The following is a 20,398-nucleotide window of genomic DNA, read 5'->3' on the forward strand; positions in this document are numbered from 1 at the left end:
TTATCTGCTTCCATAAATGAGTCTATTGTCTTCTGGTTCCCCCTGTATACCACCAAAATACCATTTTAATTGCTCTTGCGCCGTATGTAAATGAGGATGGTCCAGTCCGATGGACGTCATCAGTGCAGAGTCTATTCCTCCGCTCTGCTCCTAATTGTCACCCTCCATATTTGATTAATGTGGATGACACATCCTGCCTCATCTATACAGCGAAGGGAAATCTTGTGCCTGCGCCGTTGACTCGCAGGCCTGCACTTTGTTCAGAGCATACAACATCATTGCACAAGCGCCGAGTGACATCTCTCCGGCTCCAACATACAAGATTTCATCATTGTTTGCTTTCCCTGCCTCCGGAAATAACCAGAATTATATCACTCGGCGCTTGCACAGCAATGTTTTATTCTCTGCTTGCAGAAGGGCCGAGCAAAGTGCGCCTGTACGGGTCTGTGAGGCTACTACTGCGCAGGCATGACATTTTGTCTTACTATGTGGTTGATGTGGGATGCGTCATCCACATCAATCAAAGCCAAAGGATGGTGCGAAGGAGCAGAGAGGAGGCACAGACGCCCATCGCAGCGGACCATCAAATCTGTCTGGTTCCCTCTGATACGGCCCCCTAGGATTGGAGCGGAGGTTTATTCTCCGTGCCACCTTACACCTTTGTGCCTGGACGGTGCCGATGGTGATAATAAACATTGCTGCCTCCATCCGAACCTTGTGCGAGTCTCTCGCATGAAAACCCGGCACTGCCACCGGCACTGGGACCACATCGTGTGGCTGCATAGAAATACATGTAGCCGCACACTCCGGTCCCAGTGGTTTTCATGTGAGAGACTCGCGCAAGAATCATGCTAGTCACTCGCAAGTGAGTATGAGCCCTTAAAGTTATTGTATGTGCCACAATTTAGCTAGAAAAAAAGCCCAGATTCGAGAATAAGGCTCGGAGTGCAATGCAAATTATTGCAACATCTATCGCTCGATAAAAGTTTTCTTTTTGTCATTGCTACATTGCAAGTGAATGGGGTCACATTGTAACTCCTGAGCGTATTGGAACTACAGCAAGCAAGTCATGAGAAGTCCGACCTTGTTGAATTTTCTGCTTATATCCCTTTTACTTGGTTGTGCAATGGCACAATATGCATTGCCCAGTTATTAGCTGCAGTGGTCATTTGCCATGTATCCGTGATGTCACCACTGCAGCTTATCAACAGAGACCGGAAAAGTAGCAGGAAGCATGAGTAACAACTCAAAAATAACATTTTCAGAAGAACATCTTATCTAAATTAGCCAAGTCTGATTATTTTCCTGGAGTTTCTTATCTCCCCTTCCTTCACCAAAACAAATGGTGGAAAAGAATGATTGGCCATGTTCGATTTCAACATGTTTGATCTTTGTGTTGCTAATTGGAGAATCCCTTTAATTTTTGGATTGAAAGCGAGAGAATGTCAATTGGTGGACTGCAGATGTATCCCAGAAATTACCAAAACATTACCAAAGTCAATTTTCAGATGAGCAAAATTTCCATACATTGTGCCTAGAAGATGTGAAATATAAAGGCTCATTCACACCTGGTGGTTTACTATTGCAGATTTTTTGTATCTGATTTTTGGCTCCGGATTTTTAATCTTATAAATCTGACGTTTTATTCTCATTTATTAGAAGTTGCAAAATCTGGATTGTAGAAAATGGTGAATCATTGTTTGATAAGGGCAGAGTGGTGAGAGAGGAGACAATGTGGCAATGTTGTTTTACTATTTAAATACATCAATATTATTACGTGTTGAATACACATCTTCACACATACAAGGCTTAAAATCTGTGGTAATATTATGTCTCCACCCCGGCACATAATATATAAAGTCATATCGTGTCTGAGTGTCCTTAGTCTCTGATCGATCAGACTATACAGAGGTAAGAGCATTTCCTCCAGCAGCGATATCATCTCTTACAGGTGCACTTTCTCACTTCGTCAGGTGGAGCAAATCACTTACTAAGATAATCCCCAACTTTGAAAAAAAAATCCATAAAATGCCTATTTTTTTTTATTGCTGATGCATTTCGGACCATATCTGATATGCACATAGATTTGGACTTGTTTTTTGCTATAAAGAAATGGGGGTAAAAGTAGAAGGGACCTGGTCCTTGGGAGGGCACAAAATGAATAAATTGAATATTTATCAGCATCACAGCTTTATTATTAAACTAGCTGAAGAGCGCGGCGTTGCCCGGGCATAGTAACTAACTGTGGTTAGTTATAACAAGCCACAGTGATACTGCCTGCTGAGCTGTGTATCTAATCCTATCATGTGTGATACTGTCTGCTGAGCCATGTATCTAATCCTCTCCTGTGTGTTACTGTCTGCTGAGCTGTGTATCTAATCCTATCCCGTGTGATACTGTCTGCAGAGCTGTATATCTAATCCTATCCTGTGTGATACTGACTGCTGAGCTGTGTATCTAATCCTATCCTGTATGATACTGTCTGCTGAGCTGTGTATCTAATCCTATCCTTAGTGATACTGTCTGCTGAGCCGTGTATCTAATCCTATCCTGTGTGATACTGTCTGCTGAGCCATGTATCTAATCGTATCCTGTGTGTTACTGTCTGCTGAACTGAGTATCTAATCGTATCTTATGGCGGGGGGCATTTATGTACATTAAATCGAAGTACATTTGATCAAAGTATGAAGCAGTTATAACAGAGCAGTTAGACAGGGCAGGAGACAGTTAAGACATTTATATACATCTGCTCCTTGTATATCTGGATTACTACACATTTTTACCATATGCATTTGTTTAATTTATATCCTAGCCGTTGCATTCATTCATTTCACCGCCCTGGAATTAACTCCTTACACTCCATCCATATTGGTCCCTCAGTCCTTTCCTCTCCTATGTATAGTACTAGCGCTTTTTTCACATTGCTAAACAGCACATATCCATTCAGTCCCACCAGTCAACACCAGAGACGCTCTCACAAATCACTTAACCATCTACTCACTCTTTCTATCCTCCTCGTAATCGCAGGAGACATTGCTCTCAACCCTGGTCCCCATGTTATAGAAAGTCAAACCCCCCCCAACTTCTACACTCAGAAACCCCTCTAATCTTATTAATGTTCTCTGCATGCCTTCTGTCTCTCTTAATTGTGCCTTTGGAATTCTCGCTCAGTGTGTAATAAACTCTCCTTCATCCATGACTTTTTCCTTTCAAATTCTCTTAACCTTCTGGCTCTTACTGAAACCTGGATCCAGCAGTCAGACACTACTGCTGCTGCTGCTCTTTCATATGGGGGACCACACTTTTCTCATACCGCAAGATCAGACAATAGAGCAGGTGGAGGCGTTGGTCTGCTCCCATTTCCAAAATGTACCTTTCAGGTTATCCCTCAAGTACCCTCACTTGTCTTCCCTTCTTTTGAGGTCCATGCCATCAGAATCTACACCCCCTTCTCCATACGAGTGGCGGTAGTGTATCGTCCTCCCGGCCCCCCTTGAAGCATTACAATGAAACACTTCAAAGTGCCCTGGATGAAATTTCACCTCCTATACATAGAACAACACGACACATATGGCGACAACCCTGGCACACCCTGCAAACACATTTCCTGTAGCGGTGCTCCAGGTGCGCCGAACGTCTGTAGAGAAATTCCAATCTACACGAAGGTTTCATTCATTATAAGTTTATGCTCAGAACATACAACACTGCCCTTCACCTCTCCAAACAAACCTATTTCAACAGCCTCATCACCTCACTGTCCAATAATCCTAAACGTCTCTTTGACACTTTTCATTCCCTACTCAACCCAAGAGTGCAGGCCCCAACCACGGAGCTTCGAGCTGACGATCTGGCCAATTACTTCAAGAAAAAATAGACCAGATCCGACAGGAAATTATCTCCCAATCCCCTCATACCATGCACTGTCCTCCCTCCCCCACTGCATCTTGCTCACTCTCTGATTTTGAACCAGTCACAGAAGAAGAAGTAAGCAGGCTCCTTGCATCTTCTCGCCCAACCACTTGCACCAGTGACCACATAACGTCACATCTCATCCAGTCCCTTTCCTCTGCTGTCACCGCCCACCTGACAAAAATTTTAACATCTCTCTCTCTTCTGGTATCTTTCCCTCCTCATTTAAGCATGCCATCATACATCCACTACTTAAAAAACCATCCCTCGAACAAAACTGTGCCGCTAACTATAGACCTGTCTCTAATCTTCCCTTGATCTCTAAACTCCTGGAACGCCTGGTCCACTCCCATCTTATCCGCTATCTCTCTGATAATTCTCTTCTCGACCCTTTCCATTCTGGTTTCCGCTCTTTACACTCTACTGAAACTGCCCTCACTAAAGTCTCTAATGATCTACTAACAGCTTAATCTAACGGTCATTACTCCATGCTAATTCTCTTGGATTTCTCTGCAGCGTTCAACAATGTGGATCACCAGCTCCTCCTCACTATGCTCCACTTTATCGGCATCAAGGACACCGTTCTCTCCTGGTTTTCCTCCTATCTCTCTGACTGCTCCTTTACAGTATCTTTTGCTGGCTTCTCCCCACATCTTCCACTTACTGTTGGGGTTCCTCTAGGATCGGTTCTAGGCCCCCTCCTCTTCTCTTCGTACACTGCCCCTATTGGTCAAACAATCAGTAGATTTGGTTTCCAGTACCATCTCTATGCTGATGACACCCAATTATACGCTTCTCCTGACATCACTCCTGCCTTTTTAGAAAACACCAGCGATTGTCTAAACGCTGTGTCTAATATCATGTCCTCACTGTATCTGAAATTGAACCTGTCAAAGACTGAACTCCTTGTGTTTTCTCCCTCTACTAATGTACCTATACCCGACATTGCCATTTCTATGTGTGGTTCCACTATTACTCCCCAGCGACATGCCCGCTGTCTTGCTTGACTCCGAGCTTTCATTCGCCCCCCACATCCGATCACTGGCTCGATCTTGTTATCTGCACCTCAAAAACATTTCTAGAATTCAACCTTTTCTTACTTTTGACTCTGCAAAAACTCTTACTGTTTCTCTTATTCACTCTTTTCTGGACTATTGTAACTCTCTTCTAACCGGTCTCCCTCTTACCAAACTCTCCACCCTCCAATCTGTCTTGAATGCTGCAGCCAGGATCATATTCCTCGCCAATCGTTACACCAACTCCTCTGCCTTGTGCCAGTCCTTACACTGGTTACCCATCCACTCCAGAACCCAGTACAAACTTATTACCCTCACCCCCAAAGCACTCCACGGCTCAGCACCACCCTACAACTTCTCCCTCGTCTCAGTCTACCACCCTACCCGTGCCCTCTGTTCTGCTGATGACCTGAGGTTAGCATCCTTAATAATCAGAACCTCCCACTCCCGTCTCCAAGACTATACACGTGCTGCACCAATTCTTTGGAATGCACTTCCCAGGTCAATATGACTAGTCCCCAATCCCTACAATTTTAAGCGTGCTCTAAAAACGCATTTATTCAGTCTGGCCTACCGCCTCAACACATTAACCTAACTATTTCTGTGTGGCACAGTCAAAAATTTTACCATAACCAGGTTCCCTGCATCATGTTCCCACATGATTTATGCATCTATTAGCCTTCTGTGTCTGTACTGTTACAAACTTAACATTATGGCTGGTCCGAAAAATGAAGGCAACTGTTACCACCCACCTTTCGTGTCTACCTTTTTATTTTCCTCATACAGTAGATAGTAAGCTTGCGAGCAGGGCCCTCATTCCTCTTGGTATCTGTTATGATCTATGTGATTATTGATATGCTGTAATGTCTACTGTCTGTACAAGTCCCCTCTGAAATGTAAAGTGCTGCGGAATAGGTTGGCACTATAGAAATAAAATTATTATTATTATTATCCTGTGTGATACTGTCTGCTGAGCTGTGTATCTAATCTTCTCCTATGTGATACCATATGCTGAGCCGTGTATCTAATCCTCTCCTGTGTGATACTGTCTGCTGAGCTGTGTATCTAATCCTATCCTGTGTGATACTGTCTACTGAGCGATGTATCTAATCCTATCCTGTGTGATACTGTGTGCTGAGCTGTGTATCTAATCCTATCCTGTGTGTTACTGTCTGCTGAGCTGTGTATCTAATCCTATCCTGTGTGATACTGTCTGCTGAGCCGTTTATCTAATCCTATTCCTTGTGTTACTGTCTGCTGAGATATGTATTTAATCCTATCCTGTGTGATACAGTCTGCTGAGCAGTGTATCTAATCCTATCCTGTGCGATACAGTCTGCTGAGCCATGTAGCCAATCCTATACTGCATGTTACTGCCTGCTGAGCAGTGTATCTAATCCTATCCTGTGTGATACTGACTGCTGAGCCATGTAATCCCATCCTGTGTGATACAGTCTGCTGAGCTGTATATCTAATCCTATCCTGTGTGATACTGTCTGCTGAGCTGTGTATCTAATCCTATCCTGTGTTATACTGTCTGCTGAGCCGTGTATCTAATCCTATCCTGTGTGATACTGTCTGCTGAGCTGTGTATCTAATCCTATCCTGTGTGATACTGTCTGCTGAGCCGTGTATCTATTCCTATCCTGTGTGATACTGTCTGCTGAGCCGTGTATCTAATCCTATCCTGTGTGTTACTGTCTGCGGAGCTGTATATCTAATCCTATCCTGTGTGATACTGTCTGCTGGGCTGTGTATCTAATCCTATCCTGTGTGTTACTGTCTGCTGAACTGTGTATCTAATCCTATCCTGTGTGATACTGTCTGCTGAGCCATGTATCTAATCCTACCCTGTGTGATACTGTCTGCTGAGCCATGTATCTAATGTTATCCTGTGTGATACTGACTGCTGAGCCGTGTATCTAATCCTACCCTGTGTGATACTGACTGCTGAGCCATGTATCTAATCCTATCCTGTGTGATACTGGGCTCCCCCTGCATTCTGTGTCAGAAGGTGGTCTGGGTTAGCGCGGTAATAAATTGTGTTATTTCCAGCTTTACAGAAGGACGATAACACCATAGAAATAATAAGAATAATAGGCCTCACTTACCACAACTGTCTACAAAGAAAACTGTTGCTCATAGCAACCAATCACAGCTCAACTTTCATCTTTTAAACAGATCTGGTGACATGAAAGATGCTTAGTGATTGGTTGCTATGTGGTGTGGGCGTGGCTGATGCGGACACACACACTCACACATACATACACTCATTTATATATATATAGAGATATTTTATTTTCCCCTTTCAGTATTTTGAATAGAGCTTAAGTCAATATGAAGACTGCGTCAGTGACTTCGCTGCTGCTGCTGCTGGGTAAGTGCTATTTAAAAAAAAAATCTCAAAGTAATGAAAAATATAAATAAAAAATCTGGATTTTTTGTTTCTTTTTGCAGTTTTAATTTCAGTACACGAATCAGTGGAGTCAAGTAAGAATATTTTTTCCACTTTTCTTTTATTATTTTCATCTGTTTTTGTGATAAGTATAAAAAAATCCAAAATTGTAATATTAAAAAATTCCCCAAAAGTTTACCAATCTGGCCAAGATTTTATAAAAGAAACCAGGGATAAAATTAATGATCGTGGAGAGAAATGACGAGCTCGATCATTAAGAATTTAGGATTACAAATGACCTGCAACAATGTAAGTAATAATGATACATTGTGGAACAGAATAAGTCAGATACTTATCTAAAGGAGAGTCCTCAGACATCTGGATTATCACGCTGAACCTGGTAGAGGTATGAGTTCGTTAGACATTAGTGATACTTAATTTAGGTCTTAAAGGGGTTTTGGGGGTACACAAATTAATGCATTATTGTAAAATGTATGCGAAATGAAGAAACTTCTTAATTTATTTGTTGTTAAAATTTTGTTTTTTCCTCGAGCTGTCACATATGGCGATGTTCAAAGCACAGAGGACAGAGATTTCAAGTCTGTGCTTTGAGTGGAATGTTCACTGTCAGCTCTACATGCAGGGGGCGTGGCTCAGCCAGCAGCTCACTGAGGGGTGAGCTGTAATTGGTGATGTCATGGGAGGCGTGGACACTACAGTGCAAGAGAACTAAGCTAGTGTGATCTGTACAGTGATGTCATGCTGAAGCTCTGCTATGTATAGCACAAGCGATTGGAGGATAATAGCTTCAAGTCCCCTAAAGGGACTATCAAATACAGTGAAAAGCTAAAAAATAAATAAATAAAATATTTAAAAAAATTAAAAAACACAGCAATTCTAATCACCCCCTTTTTGTCCCATTAAAAATAAAACAATAAAAAATACACATATTTGGTATCGCTGTGTTCGTAAAAGTTTGATCCATAAAAGTATAAAATAAATTAATATGAATGATAAACGGTGTAATGAGAAAAAAATCTAAACGCCAGAATTACATTTTTTTTTTACCACTACAACATTGCAGTAAAAGGCAATCAAAACATTGTATCTGCCCCAAAATGGTATCAGTAAAAATGTCAGCTCAAGGCAATAAAAAAAATCTATCACTCAGCCCCAAATTGCAAAAATAATAATGTTATGGGTCTCAGAAAATTGGAACCAAAGGAAATTTTTTTTTCTACAAATTTTTTTTTTTTTTGCCACTTAAACTGGCAATCCCTGTGAGTGTTGTGGCTGTTGAGCAGCCTTGAAACATGCAGCCACGGGGACTCGAGCATATTTTTCAAGCTCACTGTAGTACGCCTTATCTGAGCACATTTGCTCATAACTATTGGGGACCACTGCCCTAGTTTTTGCCTCATTGTTCCCCTAGGGCACATTGAGACTATTTGGTGTGAATATTAGCACCTAGAACATTAGTAGTCATCTCTAGCATTTCACAGTTGGTTAATTACGGGAGCGAAACTTTATAGGCAATGATTTGCCCGTCTTGAGACTGTATGGGAGTCTCAGGATGGTGCTTTGTAGGTGGAAAGGGCAGGCACTGAAAGATGGGTCAGAGCACACTGCCTCCTGGGAAATGTAGTCTAGAGGCACAAAGTGAAGATGGGAAGAAAGATCAGAATAACAAAAAATAAGTATGGATGGAGGAATCTAAAAATCAGCTAAAAAGGTCAAATAAAGGAAACATTGGGATTTGGGAGCTCACTGCATTGACAGCAATATTGTTTTTTTTTATGTTTCCAGAAAATCCTTAAACTATCGATTTTACTTGCAATACCCCTCCTGACCAGATGGCGAGCTGTAACAAAGAAACATTTAGAAATAATCAATGATTTTCAAAATTTTAACGCACCTCCAAGGGGAAGAAATGAATAACCGTAGCTTCATTATACTGTATATGTATAACATGGAATCTCTGGAAGTTACTGCTGAAACCAAACTTTTCATTCCCTCTTCGTAGCCAGAACATGCTCAGAAAAGTGTGAAGGATAAGAGCAGATCTTCAAAGACTCCAAAACACTCAAATCTCTCCCCTTCCTCTCGCTCACAGTAAACTTGCTTGTTTGTTTTTTTCCCCGTGATCTAGATGACGTTCTTTACCCATATGGACTCGATCAGGGGGATGAAGTGACCCCAACGGAAGATGATGGGACTTCTGGGGAAGTGCAGCTCTCCATTGAGTTTAAATTTTTTGGCAAAAAATATAAATCTCTTTATGTAAGAATATTTATTTAAATATTTTAAATATCTTTTGATTATTTTGGGGGATTTTACAAGAATTTTAGGAACTTTTATCAATTGTTATCTACTGTCCTTGTCAAATATTTTTTTTTTAAAAATAATGAAAAATTTGACTTTTGAACACTATGTAACAATTGACATAGCCATGACAGTGTCCAAGGTCCCGACCTAGTATTAGAATATAATCATGAAAATTAAGTCTTAAGTGCAATGCTTTCTGGGAAAACTTATGCAAAATAGCTCTTTCCTGTAAGAATGAAAACTGGCGCCACCTGTAGGTGAATACCCCATTTCCCCTTTTTTCATTTTTTTTATTAGTTTCCCTTTAATCTAACGTTTAATGTTATCGCCCCCTGCAGGTGACAAGTGGTATTTCAGGCATAATCTGAATCATAACGTTATATATTGCAGGTAAATAATAATGGAGTTATTTCATTCAATATGGCAGTTTCCCAATACACCCCAGATGCTTTCCCCCTGACTAATGGAGAAACTTTTGTCACCCCCTTTTGGGGAGACGTGGACAATGACTTGGGGGGCACCGTGTGCTACCGGGAAACCACAGACTCTGACCTTCTGCAGAAGATATCAGAAGACATGGAGAAGCACCTGCCGGATCTGCACTATAAGGCCACATGGGCATTCGTGGCCACCTGGGACAAAGTAGCATATTATGGGTCTGCATCTAAAAAGGTCTGATATACATATAACCATTAATTTACTGGTATCAATGGTGGTAGAAGATGACAATGTGGAGATTTACCTCCTGTAAGAAGAATTTTTTTTCTTAATACGAAAGTTTCAAAACTTTTTTTATTTTACTATTTTTGACATTTCCTCTATTAGGTAAACACCTTCCAGGCCGTCCTCACCAGTGACGGTTATAACTACATCGCCATCTTAAATTACGGTGACATCCAGTGGACGACTGGGACAGCCAGTGATGGAGACCCCTTCACTGGACTGGGTGGGATCCCAGCTCAGGTATGGAAAACAAGCATAAATATTGTGTTATACCGCCACCTGCTGGTGATCTCTGGTGTGTCAGCAGATATTTGTATTTTGGAAGTTCCCCAGATACATTGTAACACTGTATATATATATATATACCACAGGCCGGATTTAACAGCGGAGATGACACTCATTACTTCAATATTCCCGGATCCAGAACAAACGAGGTGCTGAAGATCGAAACCACATCTAATGTCAATTACTCCGGACGATGGGTATTCCAGGTCGATGATTTTAAGGTTCCCGGAGGCTGTATCTTCCAAGGTATTTCATTTTTTATTGCACAATACAAGATAATGAAAACAAGCAAAAATAATATAATATGATTAAAACCATAATTCCCTAATCTATCTATTCATCCATCCATTTATCTCTCTGTCTCTCTGTAGATCCTTCCCTCCATCTATCCTTTCATACATCTCTCTGTTCATTCCTCCATTAATCCATTCATCTACCTATTAAACCATAAATTCAAAATCTATCTATCTAATATCTATCTATTATCTATTATCTATCTGTCTAATATCAATCAATCTATTCAAAAAAAACTGACCAGCACCTCCTAAGTGTGAATAGGTGCAAGGTGTAGTGACTGCAAATTGGTGACCAGAAAAATGCCCACAGGAAAAATGCCCACAAGAAAATTGCCCACATGGAAAATTGCCCACATGGAAAATTGCCAATTGCAGCATCACAAAGTTTCAGATCTATGATATTTGAGGTGCAAGGTGAGAATGTTCACATGATATGTGAAAATTGCCCACAGACATGAATACCCACAGGAAAACAGTAGCGAGTTATTGGTGAGATGCTCTGCAGGACAGAGAGTAGCATAGATCTATAGGTTAAATGCTCTGCAGGACAGGGGGATAGTATGCAGGTATAGGTGAGATGCTCTGCAGGGCAGAAGAATAATCTAGAATTCTAGGTGAGATGCTGTGCAGCACAGAAGCACATTTGCTTCTGCTTTTTGGTTCTTGAACTACGTTGTCATCTTTTGTTTTGAGAACTGAATGGCACTCTGAAGAGCGATGCAGTCGGCATCTCCACGTCACCACTGCATTGATAGTATGAAATGCAAGATATTCAAACCCCAAGTAAATCATAACTTTGCTGTTCCTCTGGTTAGAATACTTTAGATGAACTCAAAATACACTTTTATTGAAAATAAATTAAAAAATATGGGGATAGATCTATTAAAGTGCATGTTTTAACTAACCAAAACACAATTGGCTGGCACAGCAGGAAAGCCATTGTCACTGGGGTTGTACCAAAAGGAATGACAGGATTGCCAATTGGAAACAATGGGGGTGGGGAAGCGCTGGAAGGAACATGTGAAATAATGTCAACAAGGAAAGCCCGGTGACTTCCATGGGCTCCATTGAAATACAATACAGCACAACACAAAGAAAATGCAGAATGGATTTCACCACAGGTCTCTGGGCCCAGTTCTGTTCTCCGTGTTCTACAGTTTCGGTTCACTCATACCTAGTCCCAGAGGACAGATTCTGTTCTTGCGAGTTGTCATTCCACTCTCAGTGTGGTGTGAATGGGCCTAGAAACCCTTAATCAAATCCATTCTGCATTTTCTTTCATCCTATGCCTGCCTACACCTGCAGTATATGTGTATGATACATAACTACTGTATGTAGGATCTGTTCACTCTTACTCTTGGTAGTCATAAGTGGACAGGGAAGGAAGTGCATCAATAGGAGAGCGGCGCTGCTATGGCACTTCCGGTGTAACAGGCCAGATTAACCCCCAACCCAGAATATACCTGGGGTTAAAGTGGCCTAGGCCAGATTATACCCCTCTGGGCCAGAATATACCCCGGGGTATAGTTTGGCCTAGGCCAGATTTTACCCCTCCGGTTCAGAATATACCCCAGATGTTGTAGATCAGGCAGCACACGGGGCCCCAGGCAGCACACGGGGGTCAGAGACAGTGAACGGGGTCCCAGGCAGCACACAGGGGGCCCAGGCAGCACACAGGAGCAGAGACAGCGAAGGGGTTCCCAGGCAGCACACGGGCCCCAGACAGAGCACAGGGGCCCCAGGCAGCACATGGGGCCCCAGGCAGCGCACAGGGCCCCCGGCAGCGCACAGGGCCCCAGGCAGCACACGGGGCCCCAGGCAGCACACAGGAGCCTTAGGCAGTGCACAGGGGCCCCAGGCAGAACACGGGGCCCCAGGCAGAGCACAGGGGCCACAGACAGCACATGGGGCCTCAGGCAGCACACGGGGGTCCCAGGCAGCACACAGGAGCCCCAGACAGTGCACAGGGGGTCGTCCCAAACAGCGCACAGGGGGTCCCAGACAGAACATAGGAGGGCAGAGAAAACATACAGGAGCCCTGCAGGCTGTCTCTTCCCCCCTTGCGTGCTGTCTCTGCCCCCCTGTGCACTGTCTAGGGTCCCGTGCACTGCCTGGGGCTCTGTGTGCTGCCTGGGGCCCTGTGTGCTAACTGGGGCCCCCGTGTGCTGCCTAGGGCCTCCGTGTGCTGCCTGTGGCCCCGTGTGCTGCCTGTGGCCCCGTGTGCTGCCTGGGGCCCCGTGTGCTGCCTGGGGCCCCGTGTGCTGCTTGTGGCCCCTGTGCTGTGCCTGGGGCCCTGTGTGCTGCCGGGGGCCCTGTTCTCTGCCTGGGGCCCTGTTCTCTGCCTGGGGCCCCCGTGTGCTGCCTGGGGCCCCATGTGCTGCCTGGGGCCCCTGTGCTCTGCCTGGGGCCCCGTGTGCTGCCTGGGGCCCCTGTGCGCTGCCTGGGTATCCTGTGTGCTGCCTGGGGCCATGTGTGCTGCCTGGGGCCCCTGTGCACTGCCTGGGGCCATGTGTGCTGCCTGGGGCCCCGTGTGCTGCTGGGGGCCCCTGTGCTCTTCCTGGGGCCCCATGTGCTGCCTGGGGCCCCGTGTTCTGCCTGGGGCCCCTGTACACTGCCTGGGGCTCCTGTGCGCTGCCTGGGGTCCCCGTGTGCTGCCTGGGGCCCCGTGTACTGCCTGACCTACAGCAGCTGGGGTATATTCTGACCCGGAGGGATATAATCTGGCCTAGGCCACTTTAACCATGGGTATATTCTGGACGGGGAGTTAATCTGGCCTATTACACCGGCTCCTCTGTTGGTCAGTGACATCACTATGTGCTCTTGTCTGCTGACCTGCCTGTCTTACGAGAGCCCGCAAGAACCAGGGCTCATCCCACTAAATGCCCGCACTCGATCCCCATGGGTAGAACACCACTCAGACAACACAGGGTGAGGGAAACACACATTGGTAAGACTATTGGTTCACCAACAGAAAAAAACACAGAAGAGTAACGACTGTGCTCCCAGGGATCAAGGCCACGACCAGGCACGGGGGTACAGGTGCCTGCTTCTGCTGGCTCTTCGTTATCACTGAAGACGCAGATGCAGATGATATGCAGCGTGTTGCAGAAACCCGTTGGGTCCCTGCACTGCGATACATGCTGTACTGCGACACATGCAGTGGCTGTGAGCTGATGTTGGAGGTGCAGCCACAGGGAGCGGAGCATGACAATGGCGCACACTCCGATGTCAGCTGCCGGGCTGTGCGGTGGCTACAAAAGACACTGGGCGACTTGGGAGCAGAGGAAAGGTGAGTAGAATGTTTTTGTTTTAATTATGCATTAGGGGCAGAACGGGGACATATACACAAGGATTGGGGACCATGTAAACCAGGATGGGACATATATACCAGGAAGTGGGCATATATACCAGGATGGAGACCATGTGGACCATACATACCAGGATGGGGACCATATATACCAGCATTGGGACATATACTGTTTACCAGGATGCGGACATATTCACCAGGATGATGGGCATATATACCAGGATGGGGAACATTTTACTACATAATGAATTGGGCAATTCATGTCTTTATAGAATTTAGAACAATACAGGGGCCCATACATCTGACCAACGTGTGTGTGGGGGGGCAGGTCCAAATTTCGCACTTGGGCCCATCAGAGTCCAGTTACACCACTGCAAAAACATATCATACATTCACAGCAAGAACACAAGGTGGTACAAGTGACAGAATCTAACCTTTTTTTGCTGTGCCTTCTGGGCTTCCAGGAACAACTTTCTCTGCCAGCAGCTCCCTGCTTTTGGTGGCCTCCAACTGAGACGATAATGTATTAGATTTGACCTGCAGTCCCATGTAACTCCACAGATAATACAGTGATACTTTTGTGAGTACTGATAGCAGTGATAGCTCCTCTGGATCACACTGCTTCTGGTTCTGCTTGTGCAGCTGTTTTGGGCTGGTGGGAGGAGTAAGGCAGAATCAGTAGGAGAGCAGGACTATATCTATCTATTGCTGATAATGACAGACTGCTACAAACACAGATCTTCATTTTTGCAGTTTTGCACTAGATCAACTGCAAATCACAAGTTAATCACATATCATGTGAACATCCTCACCTTGCACCTCAAAAAATCATAGAAATTAAACTTTGTGATGCTGCAATTGGCAATTTTCCATGTGGGCAATTTTCCATGTGGGCAATTTTCAGTGTGGGCATTTTTCCGAGTGTGGGCAATTTTCCATGTGGGCAATTTTCCGTGTGGGCAATTTTCTGTGTGGGCAATTTTCCTGTGGGCATTTTTCCTGTGGGTAATTTTACTGTGGGCATTTTTCCTGTGGGTAATTTTACTGTGGGCATTTTTCCTGTGGGCATTTTTCAGGGAACCCTGCAAAATATGTATAAAAGAGCACATCAGCACTCTGTGAATGCCAAGACATATAGTGTCAACGGAAATAACTTCCAACTGTATTTTCCCTCAGCAAGATGTACTTACAAAAAAGCAAAGGTTCTTAGCGCATAAATTGGCCAATTCTTGTGTGCCCATCACCCACGGCAAGGTGACACTTATCTGAAGGGTCCTATCATAACCCTTCACTATCCTACTGTACATGTCACTTTCAAGCTAAAAAGCCTACAATAATGGACAAAAAAGTCTCTTTTGGTCTGCAAGCCTCCAATTTGAATGGGCAAGTAGAACTGGTTGAGAACACCTGCAGGTCTATGGGAGAAGAGCAGTGTCAGAGCAGAGGGAGCCTATTATATCTATAATATATCTATTATCTATGTATTAGCTATATATTATCTATAATATATCTATTGTCTATTATTTATCTGTTATCTATTATATATCTGTTATCTATTATCTATCTATTATCTATGTTATCTATCTATTATCTATTATATCTATCTATTATATCTATCTAGCTATCATATATCTATTATCCATCTATTATCTATCGATTATCTATCTATCTAGAAAGATCAAAGAAGCAGCACACCATCATTGTAGTGCAAAAAAAGCTATTTTAATAGCCCGTTTGTGCGTGACATTTCGGCTCTGCATGTGAGCCTTTTTCAAGCTTGAGCTGAAATGCTGCGCACAAATGGGCTATTAAAATAGCTTTTTTTGCACTAAAATGATGGTGTGCGGCTTCTTTGATTTTTCTAATATAAGGACTGGTCTGTACCTGTGAAGCTTTGCAAATCACCTATTGCCATTGTTCAGCTGCTGCTCTCTGCTCAATGTTTATCTGTCTATCTATCTAATATCTATCTATTTAACTACAGTCATATGTTAAAGTTTGGGCACCCCTATTAATGTTAACCTTTTTTCTTTATAACAATTTTGGTTTTTGCAACAGCTATTTCAGTTTCATATATCTAATAACTGATGGACTCAATTATATTTCTGGATTCAAATGAGGTTTATTGTACTAACAGAAAATGTGCAATCTGCATTTAAACAAAATTTGACTGGTACAAAAGTATGGGCACCTCAACATAAAAGTGACATTAATATTTCGTAGATCCTCCTTTTGCAAAAATAACAGCCTCTAGTCGCTTCCTGTAGCTATTAATGAGTTACTGGATCCTGGATGAAGGTATTTGTGACCATTCCTGTTTACAAAACAATTCCAGTTCAGTTAAGTTTGATGGTCGCCGAGCATGGACAGTCCGCTTCAAATCATCCCACAGATGTTCAATGATATTCAGGTCTGGGGACTGGGATGGCCATTCCAGAACATTGTAATTGTTCCTCTGCATGAATGCCTGAGTAGATTTGGAGCGGTGTTTTGGATAATTGTCTTGCTGAAATATCCATCCCCTGCGTAACTTCAACTTCGTCACTGATTCTTGCACATTATTGTCAAGAATCTGCTGATACTGAATCCATGCGACCCTCAACTTTAACAAGATTCCCGGTGCCGGCATTGGCCACACAGCTCCAAAGCATGATGGAACCTCCACCAAATTTTACTGTGGGTAGCAAGTGTTTTTCTGGGAATGCTGTGTTTTTTAGCCTCCATGCATAACGCCTTTTTGTATGACCAAACAACTCAATCTTTGTTTCATCAGTCCACAGGACCTTCTTCCAAAATGTAACTGGCTTGTCCAAATGTGCTTTTGCATACCTCAGGCGACTCTGTTTGTGGCGTGCTTGCAGAACCGGCTTTTTTCGCATCACTCTCCCATACAGCTTCTCCTTGTGCAAAGTGCGCTGTATTGTTGACCGATGCACAGTGACACCATCTGCAGCAAGATGATGCTGCAGGTCTTTGGAGGTGGTCTGTGGATTGTCCTTGACTGTTCTCACCATTCTTCTTCTCTGCCTTTCTGATATTTTTCTTGGCCTGCCACTTCTGGGCTTAACAAGAACTGTACCTGTGTTCTTCCATTTCCTTACTATGTTCCTCACAGTGGAAACTGACAGGTTAAATCTCTGAGACAACTTTTTGTATCCTTCCCCTGAAAAGCTATGTTGAATAATCTTTGTTTTCAGATCTTTTGAGAGTTGTTTTGAGGAGCCCATGATGCCACTCTTCCTTGGAGAATCAAATAGGAGAACTACTTGCAAGTGGCCACCTTAAATACCTTTTCTCATGACTTGATACACCTGGCTATGAAGTTCAAAGCTCAATGAGGTTACAAAACCAATTTAGTGCTTCAGGAAGTCAGTAAAAAGTAGTTAGGAGTGTTCAAATCAAGAAAATGATAAGGGTGCCCATACTTTTGCACCGGTCAAATTTTGTTTAAATGCAGATTGCACATTTTCTGTTAGTACAATAAACCTCATTTGAATCCAGAAATATAACCGAGTCCATCAGTTATTAGATATATGAAACTGAAATAGCTGTTGCAAAAACCAAAATTGTTATAAAGAAAAAAGTTTAACATTAATAGGGGTGCCCAAACTTTAACATATGACTGTATCTAGGAGTCCAAAAGAATCAGAGGCAGCACACCATTCATGATAAAAATGGAGCTATTTAATCAGCCCAAAGTGGCGACGTTTCGGTCCTAACAATACGGACCTTTTGTATTGTTGGCACAGAAACGTCACCACTTTTAGCTGATTAAATAGCTCCATTTTTCATCATGAATGGTGTGCTGCCTCTGATTTTTTTGGACTCCTATTATTAAGGTTTGGTATTTGCCTTGGGGGCCTTGCTCCCGCTTTTCTCTTTTTCTTCTTTTTTGTGCTGCTTTATTTTTCCTATTTTCTATTTAACTATCTAGCTATTTATCTTTCTATCTAACTATTATCTATCTCCATTATCTATTTGTTATCTATTATGTATCTATCTATTATCCAATTATTGTCTATCTCTGTTAGCTATCTGTTATATATTTATTATCTGTATATTATCTATCTATCTGTCTGTTATCTATCTATGCATTATCTCTCTATCTATTATCTATCTATCTATCCATCTATGTGTTATCTATCTGTTATCTACTGTATCTATCTATGTATTATTTATTTGTTATCTACAGTATCTATCTATTATCTATCTATCATCTGTGACACACAAGAGATGTCATTTTACATTATTTCTTTATCACAGCAAAGTTTGCTAAGGAAGGTGAGGATTTCTGGAGTGAGGCCTCGTGCAGTACTAAGTGCAGATGTCAGGATGGTAAGGTGTCCTGTGCGGAGGAGAACTGCCCAGAGTCTGGAACCTGTGAAGCCTCAGGATCTTTCTTCACCTGCAAGATCCAGAAAAAGGAATGCATCTAAGACAATGAAGTCAAGACTTTGTCTGCCATAACATATGATAACATATGATATCCCAAATCTGTACAAGTGCAACATCAAATCTAGTCACAGCCGTGGACAACCTATGGGGCAACCAATGGCAGAATAAGTCTTAAAGAATGGTGGGGAGATCTCCTTATGGTCCTTCTCGTCTAGACCCCCACTTATTTAAACACTACTCCGCTCATTGCTTCAAGTGAGAGATGTAAACTGTATTTTATATATACAGGATCACGCAATAATAAAATGCTTCTGACCACGAGTTGTGTCCTACGTATATACATTGGATAAGTCATTAATATCAGAGTTGTCATGACACTGTTGTTGGGTGTACTGGGACTAGGTGCTCCTTCCCTGTCCCTAAGGCTAGGGGGCACTCACCCTGTTCCCTGGATTACTTCTGATGGTGAAGACACCGGGGCCATGTACCTTGCCTTAGCTTTTGAATACGCCCTCAGTCTGTAAGCTTCCCCCACCCAGGGAACAGGGGAGTAGTTCTGTACTGGAATACACCAACCAGACTAACAAGGTAATACAAACAGGGATAAAGGAAAATACCAAATATACAAATATACTCACACATATAACAGAGGAATGCAGCTGAGAGTGGAGGATGGTGTTAAACCAAAGTAGGAGAAGAAAGGGAATTATCACACACTCAAAACCTAGCAACAGTCACAAATAAATCCACCAAATACCTTCTGCAACAACAACCACAAACAACCTCCATGTCATGGTTCCACCACTCATTGTGTCTGGGATGCAGCTACTGACAGTTAGGCCGTCCAATCGGGTATAGGAGTCTGCTGAAGCTGTCGGTACTTTGATTGACAGCTTGGCTATCCAATCTGGTACACGGGTGTGCAGAGCTTTCAGTGTGTTGAATGACAGCTCAACTATCCAATCTGAGACTGTGAGGTGTCGGCTGTCTCCATGTGTGCATTATTGCCATGCTTCTTAACTGAGCTGTGTCTCCCAGAACTCTGCCAGACATACATTCAGCCTGTGAGGTTTGTGCTTTCCTGTGCTTTGAGTTCTGTATGCTTGCTCTGTTGTCTGACCTTGGACTATGTTCTGACCATCTGCCTGTTTAACCCCTTCAACTCTGATCCATTATACTCCCGATTCTCTGACCTTGGAACATTACCTGACTATGCTTTTGTCTCGTCCTTCTGTTTATGACGTACCCTCCTGATTTTTGACCTTGGACTCCTTGACCACTCTGATTCATGGCTTGAAAAGTGACTAGCATCACACTCCAGCCATGCAGCATAAGCTTGTTCTGACAATGAGTGCTAGCCAGGGCCCAGATTATGTAGAAAAAAGGAGTGGCTACCAGTGCACAGCTGAGAGCCTTAATGCAGGAAAGCTTCCAGGAGCTCTCAATTGAGCAGATTAACCCCTGCACTGCTAAAAGAAACATGCACCATTTAATATGAAGGTGAAGTGCTTCTAATCGATGCAGGAGTAGGAGAAATCAGATACTGCAGTCTTCTGGCACCTCTCTGTCGTGGTAAGCCCGTGACACTACCCCTGCTTCTATGAGGGACTTTCAGAACTTCAGAACTGGATTTATCAAGGTGTGCCACATGAAAAGATCGGATCAGCCTGGCCACGTGGACGTCAGATGCGGGTACCCACATTCTCTCTTCAGGACTGTATCTGTTATGAATGAGTCACCGAGGAGG

General features: G+C 43.2%; 1 protein-coding gene across 1 annotated transcript; it reads left to right on the top strand.

The window, feature by feature from the left end:
- Positions 1-1,854: 1,854 nt before the first annotated feature.
- Positions 1,855-18,972, top strand: LOC141085261 (alpha-tectorin-like). The gene is made up of 8 exons (XM_073570528.1): positions 1,855-1,911; positions 7,238-7,302; positions 7,383-7,415; positions 9,470-9,600; positions 10,036-10,317; positions 10,471-10,608; positions 10,740-10,899; positions 18,520-18,972. Exons 2-8 carry the CDS (start codon positions 7,263-7,265, stop codon positions 18,690-18,692), a joined length of 957 nt encoding a protein of 318 aa, XP_073426629.1. The 5' UTR covers positions 1,855-1,911; positions 7,238-7,262; the 3' UTR covers positions 18,693-18,972.
- Positions 18,973-20,398: the final 1,426 nt, after the last annotated feature.

This window comes from Dendrobates tinctorius, unplaced genomic scaffold (genome assembly GCF_039654945.1).
Source record: "Dendrobates tinctorius isolate UK_male_01 unplaced genomic scaffold, ASM3965494v1 ptg000028l, whole genome shotgun sequence".
Taxonomy (NCBI): Eukaryota; Metazoa; Chordata; class Amphibia; order Anura; family Dendrobatidae; genus Dendrobates; species Dendrobates tinctorius.

What these genes read in the sequence shown, in the direction of transcription:
- LOC141085261 (XM_073570528.1), top strand. Translation starts at nt 7,263, where the DNA reads ATGAAGACTGCGTCAGTGACTTCGCTGCTGCTGCTGCTGG. An exon ending in ACACGAATCAGTGGAGTCAA is followed by an intron (nt 7,416 to 9,469) that starts GTAAGAATATTT and finishes CCCGTGATCTAG; the next exon opens with ATGACGTTCTTTACCCATAT. An exon ending in CGGAGGCTGTATCTTCCAAG is followed by an intron (nt 10,900 to 18,519) that starts GTATTTCATTTT and finishes TCTTTATCACAG; the next exon opens with CAAAGTTTGCTAAGGAAGGT.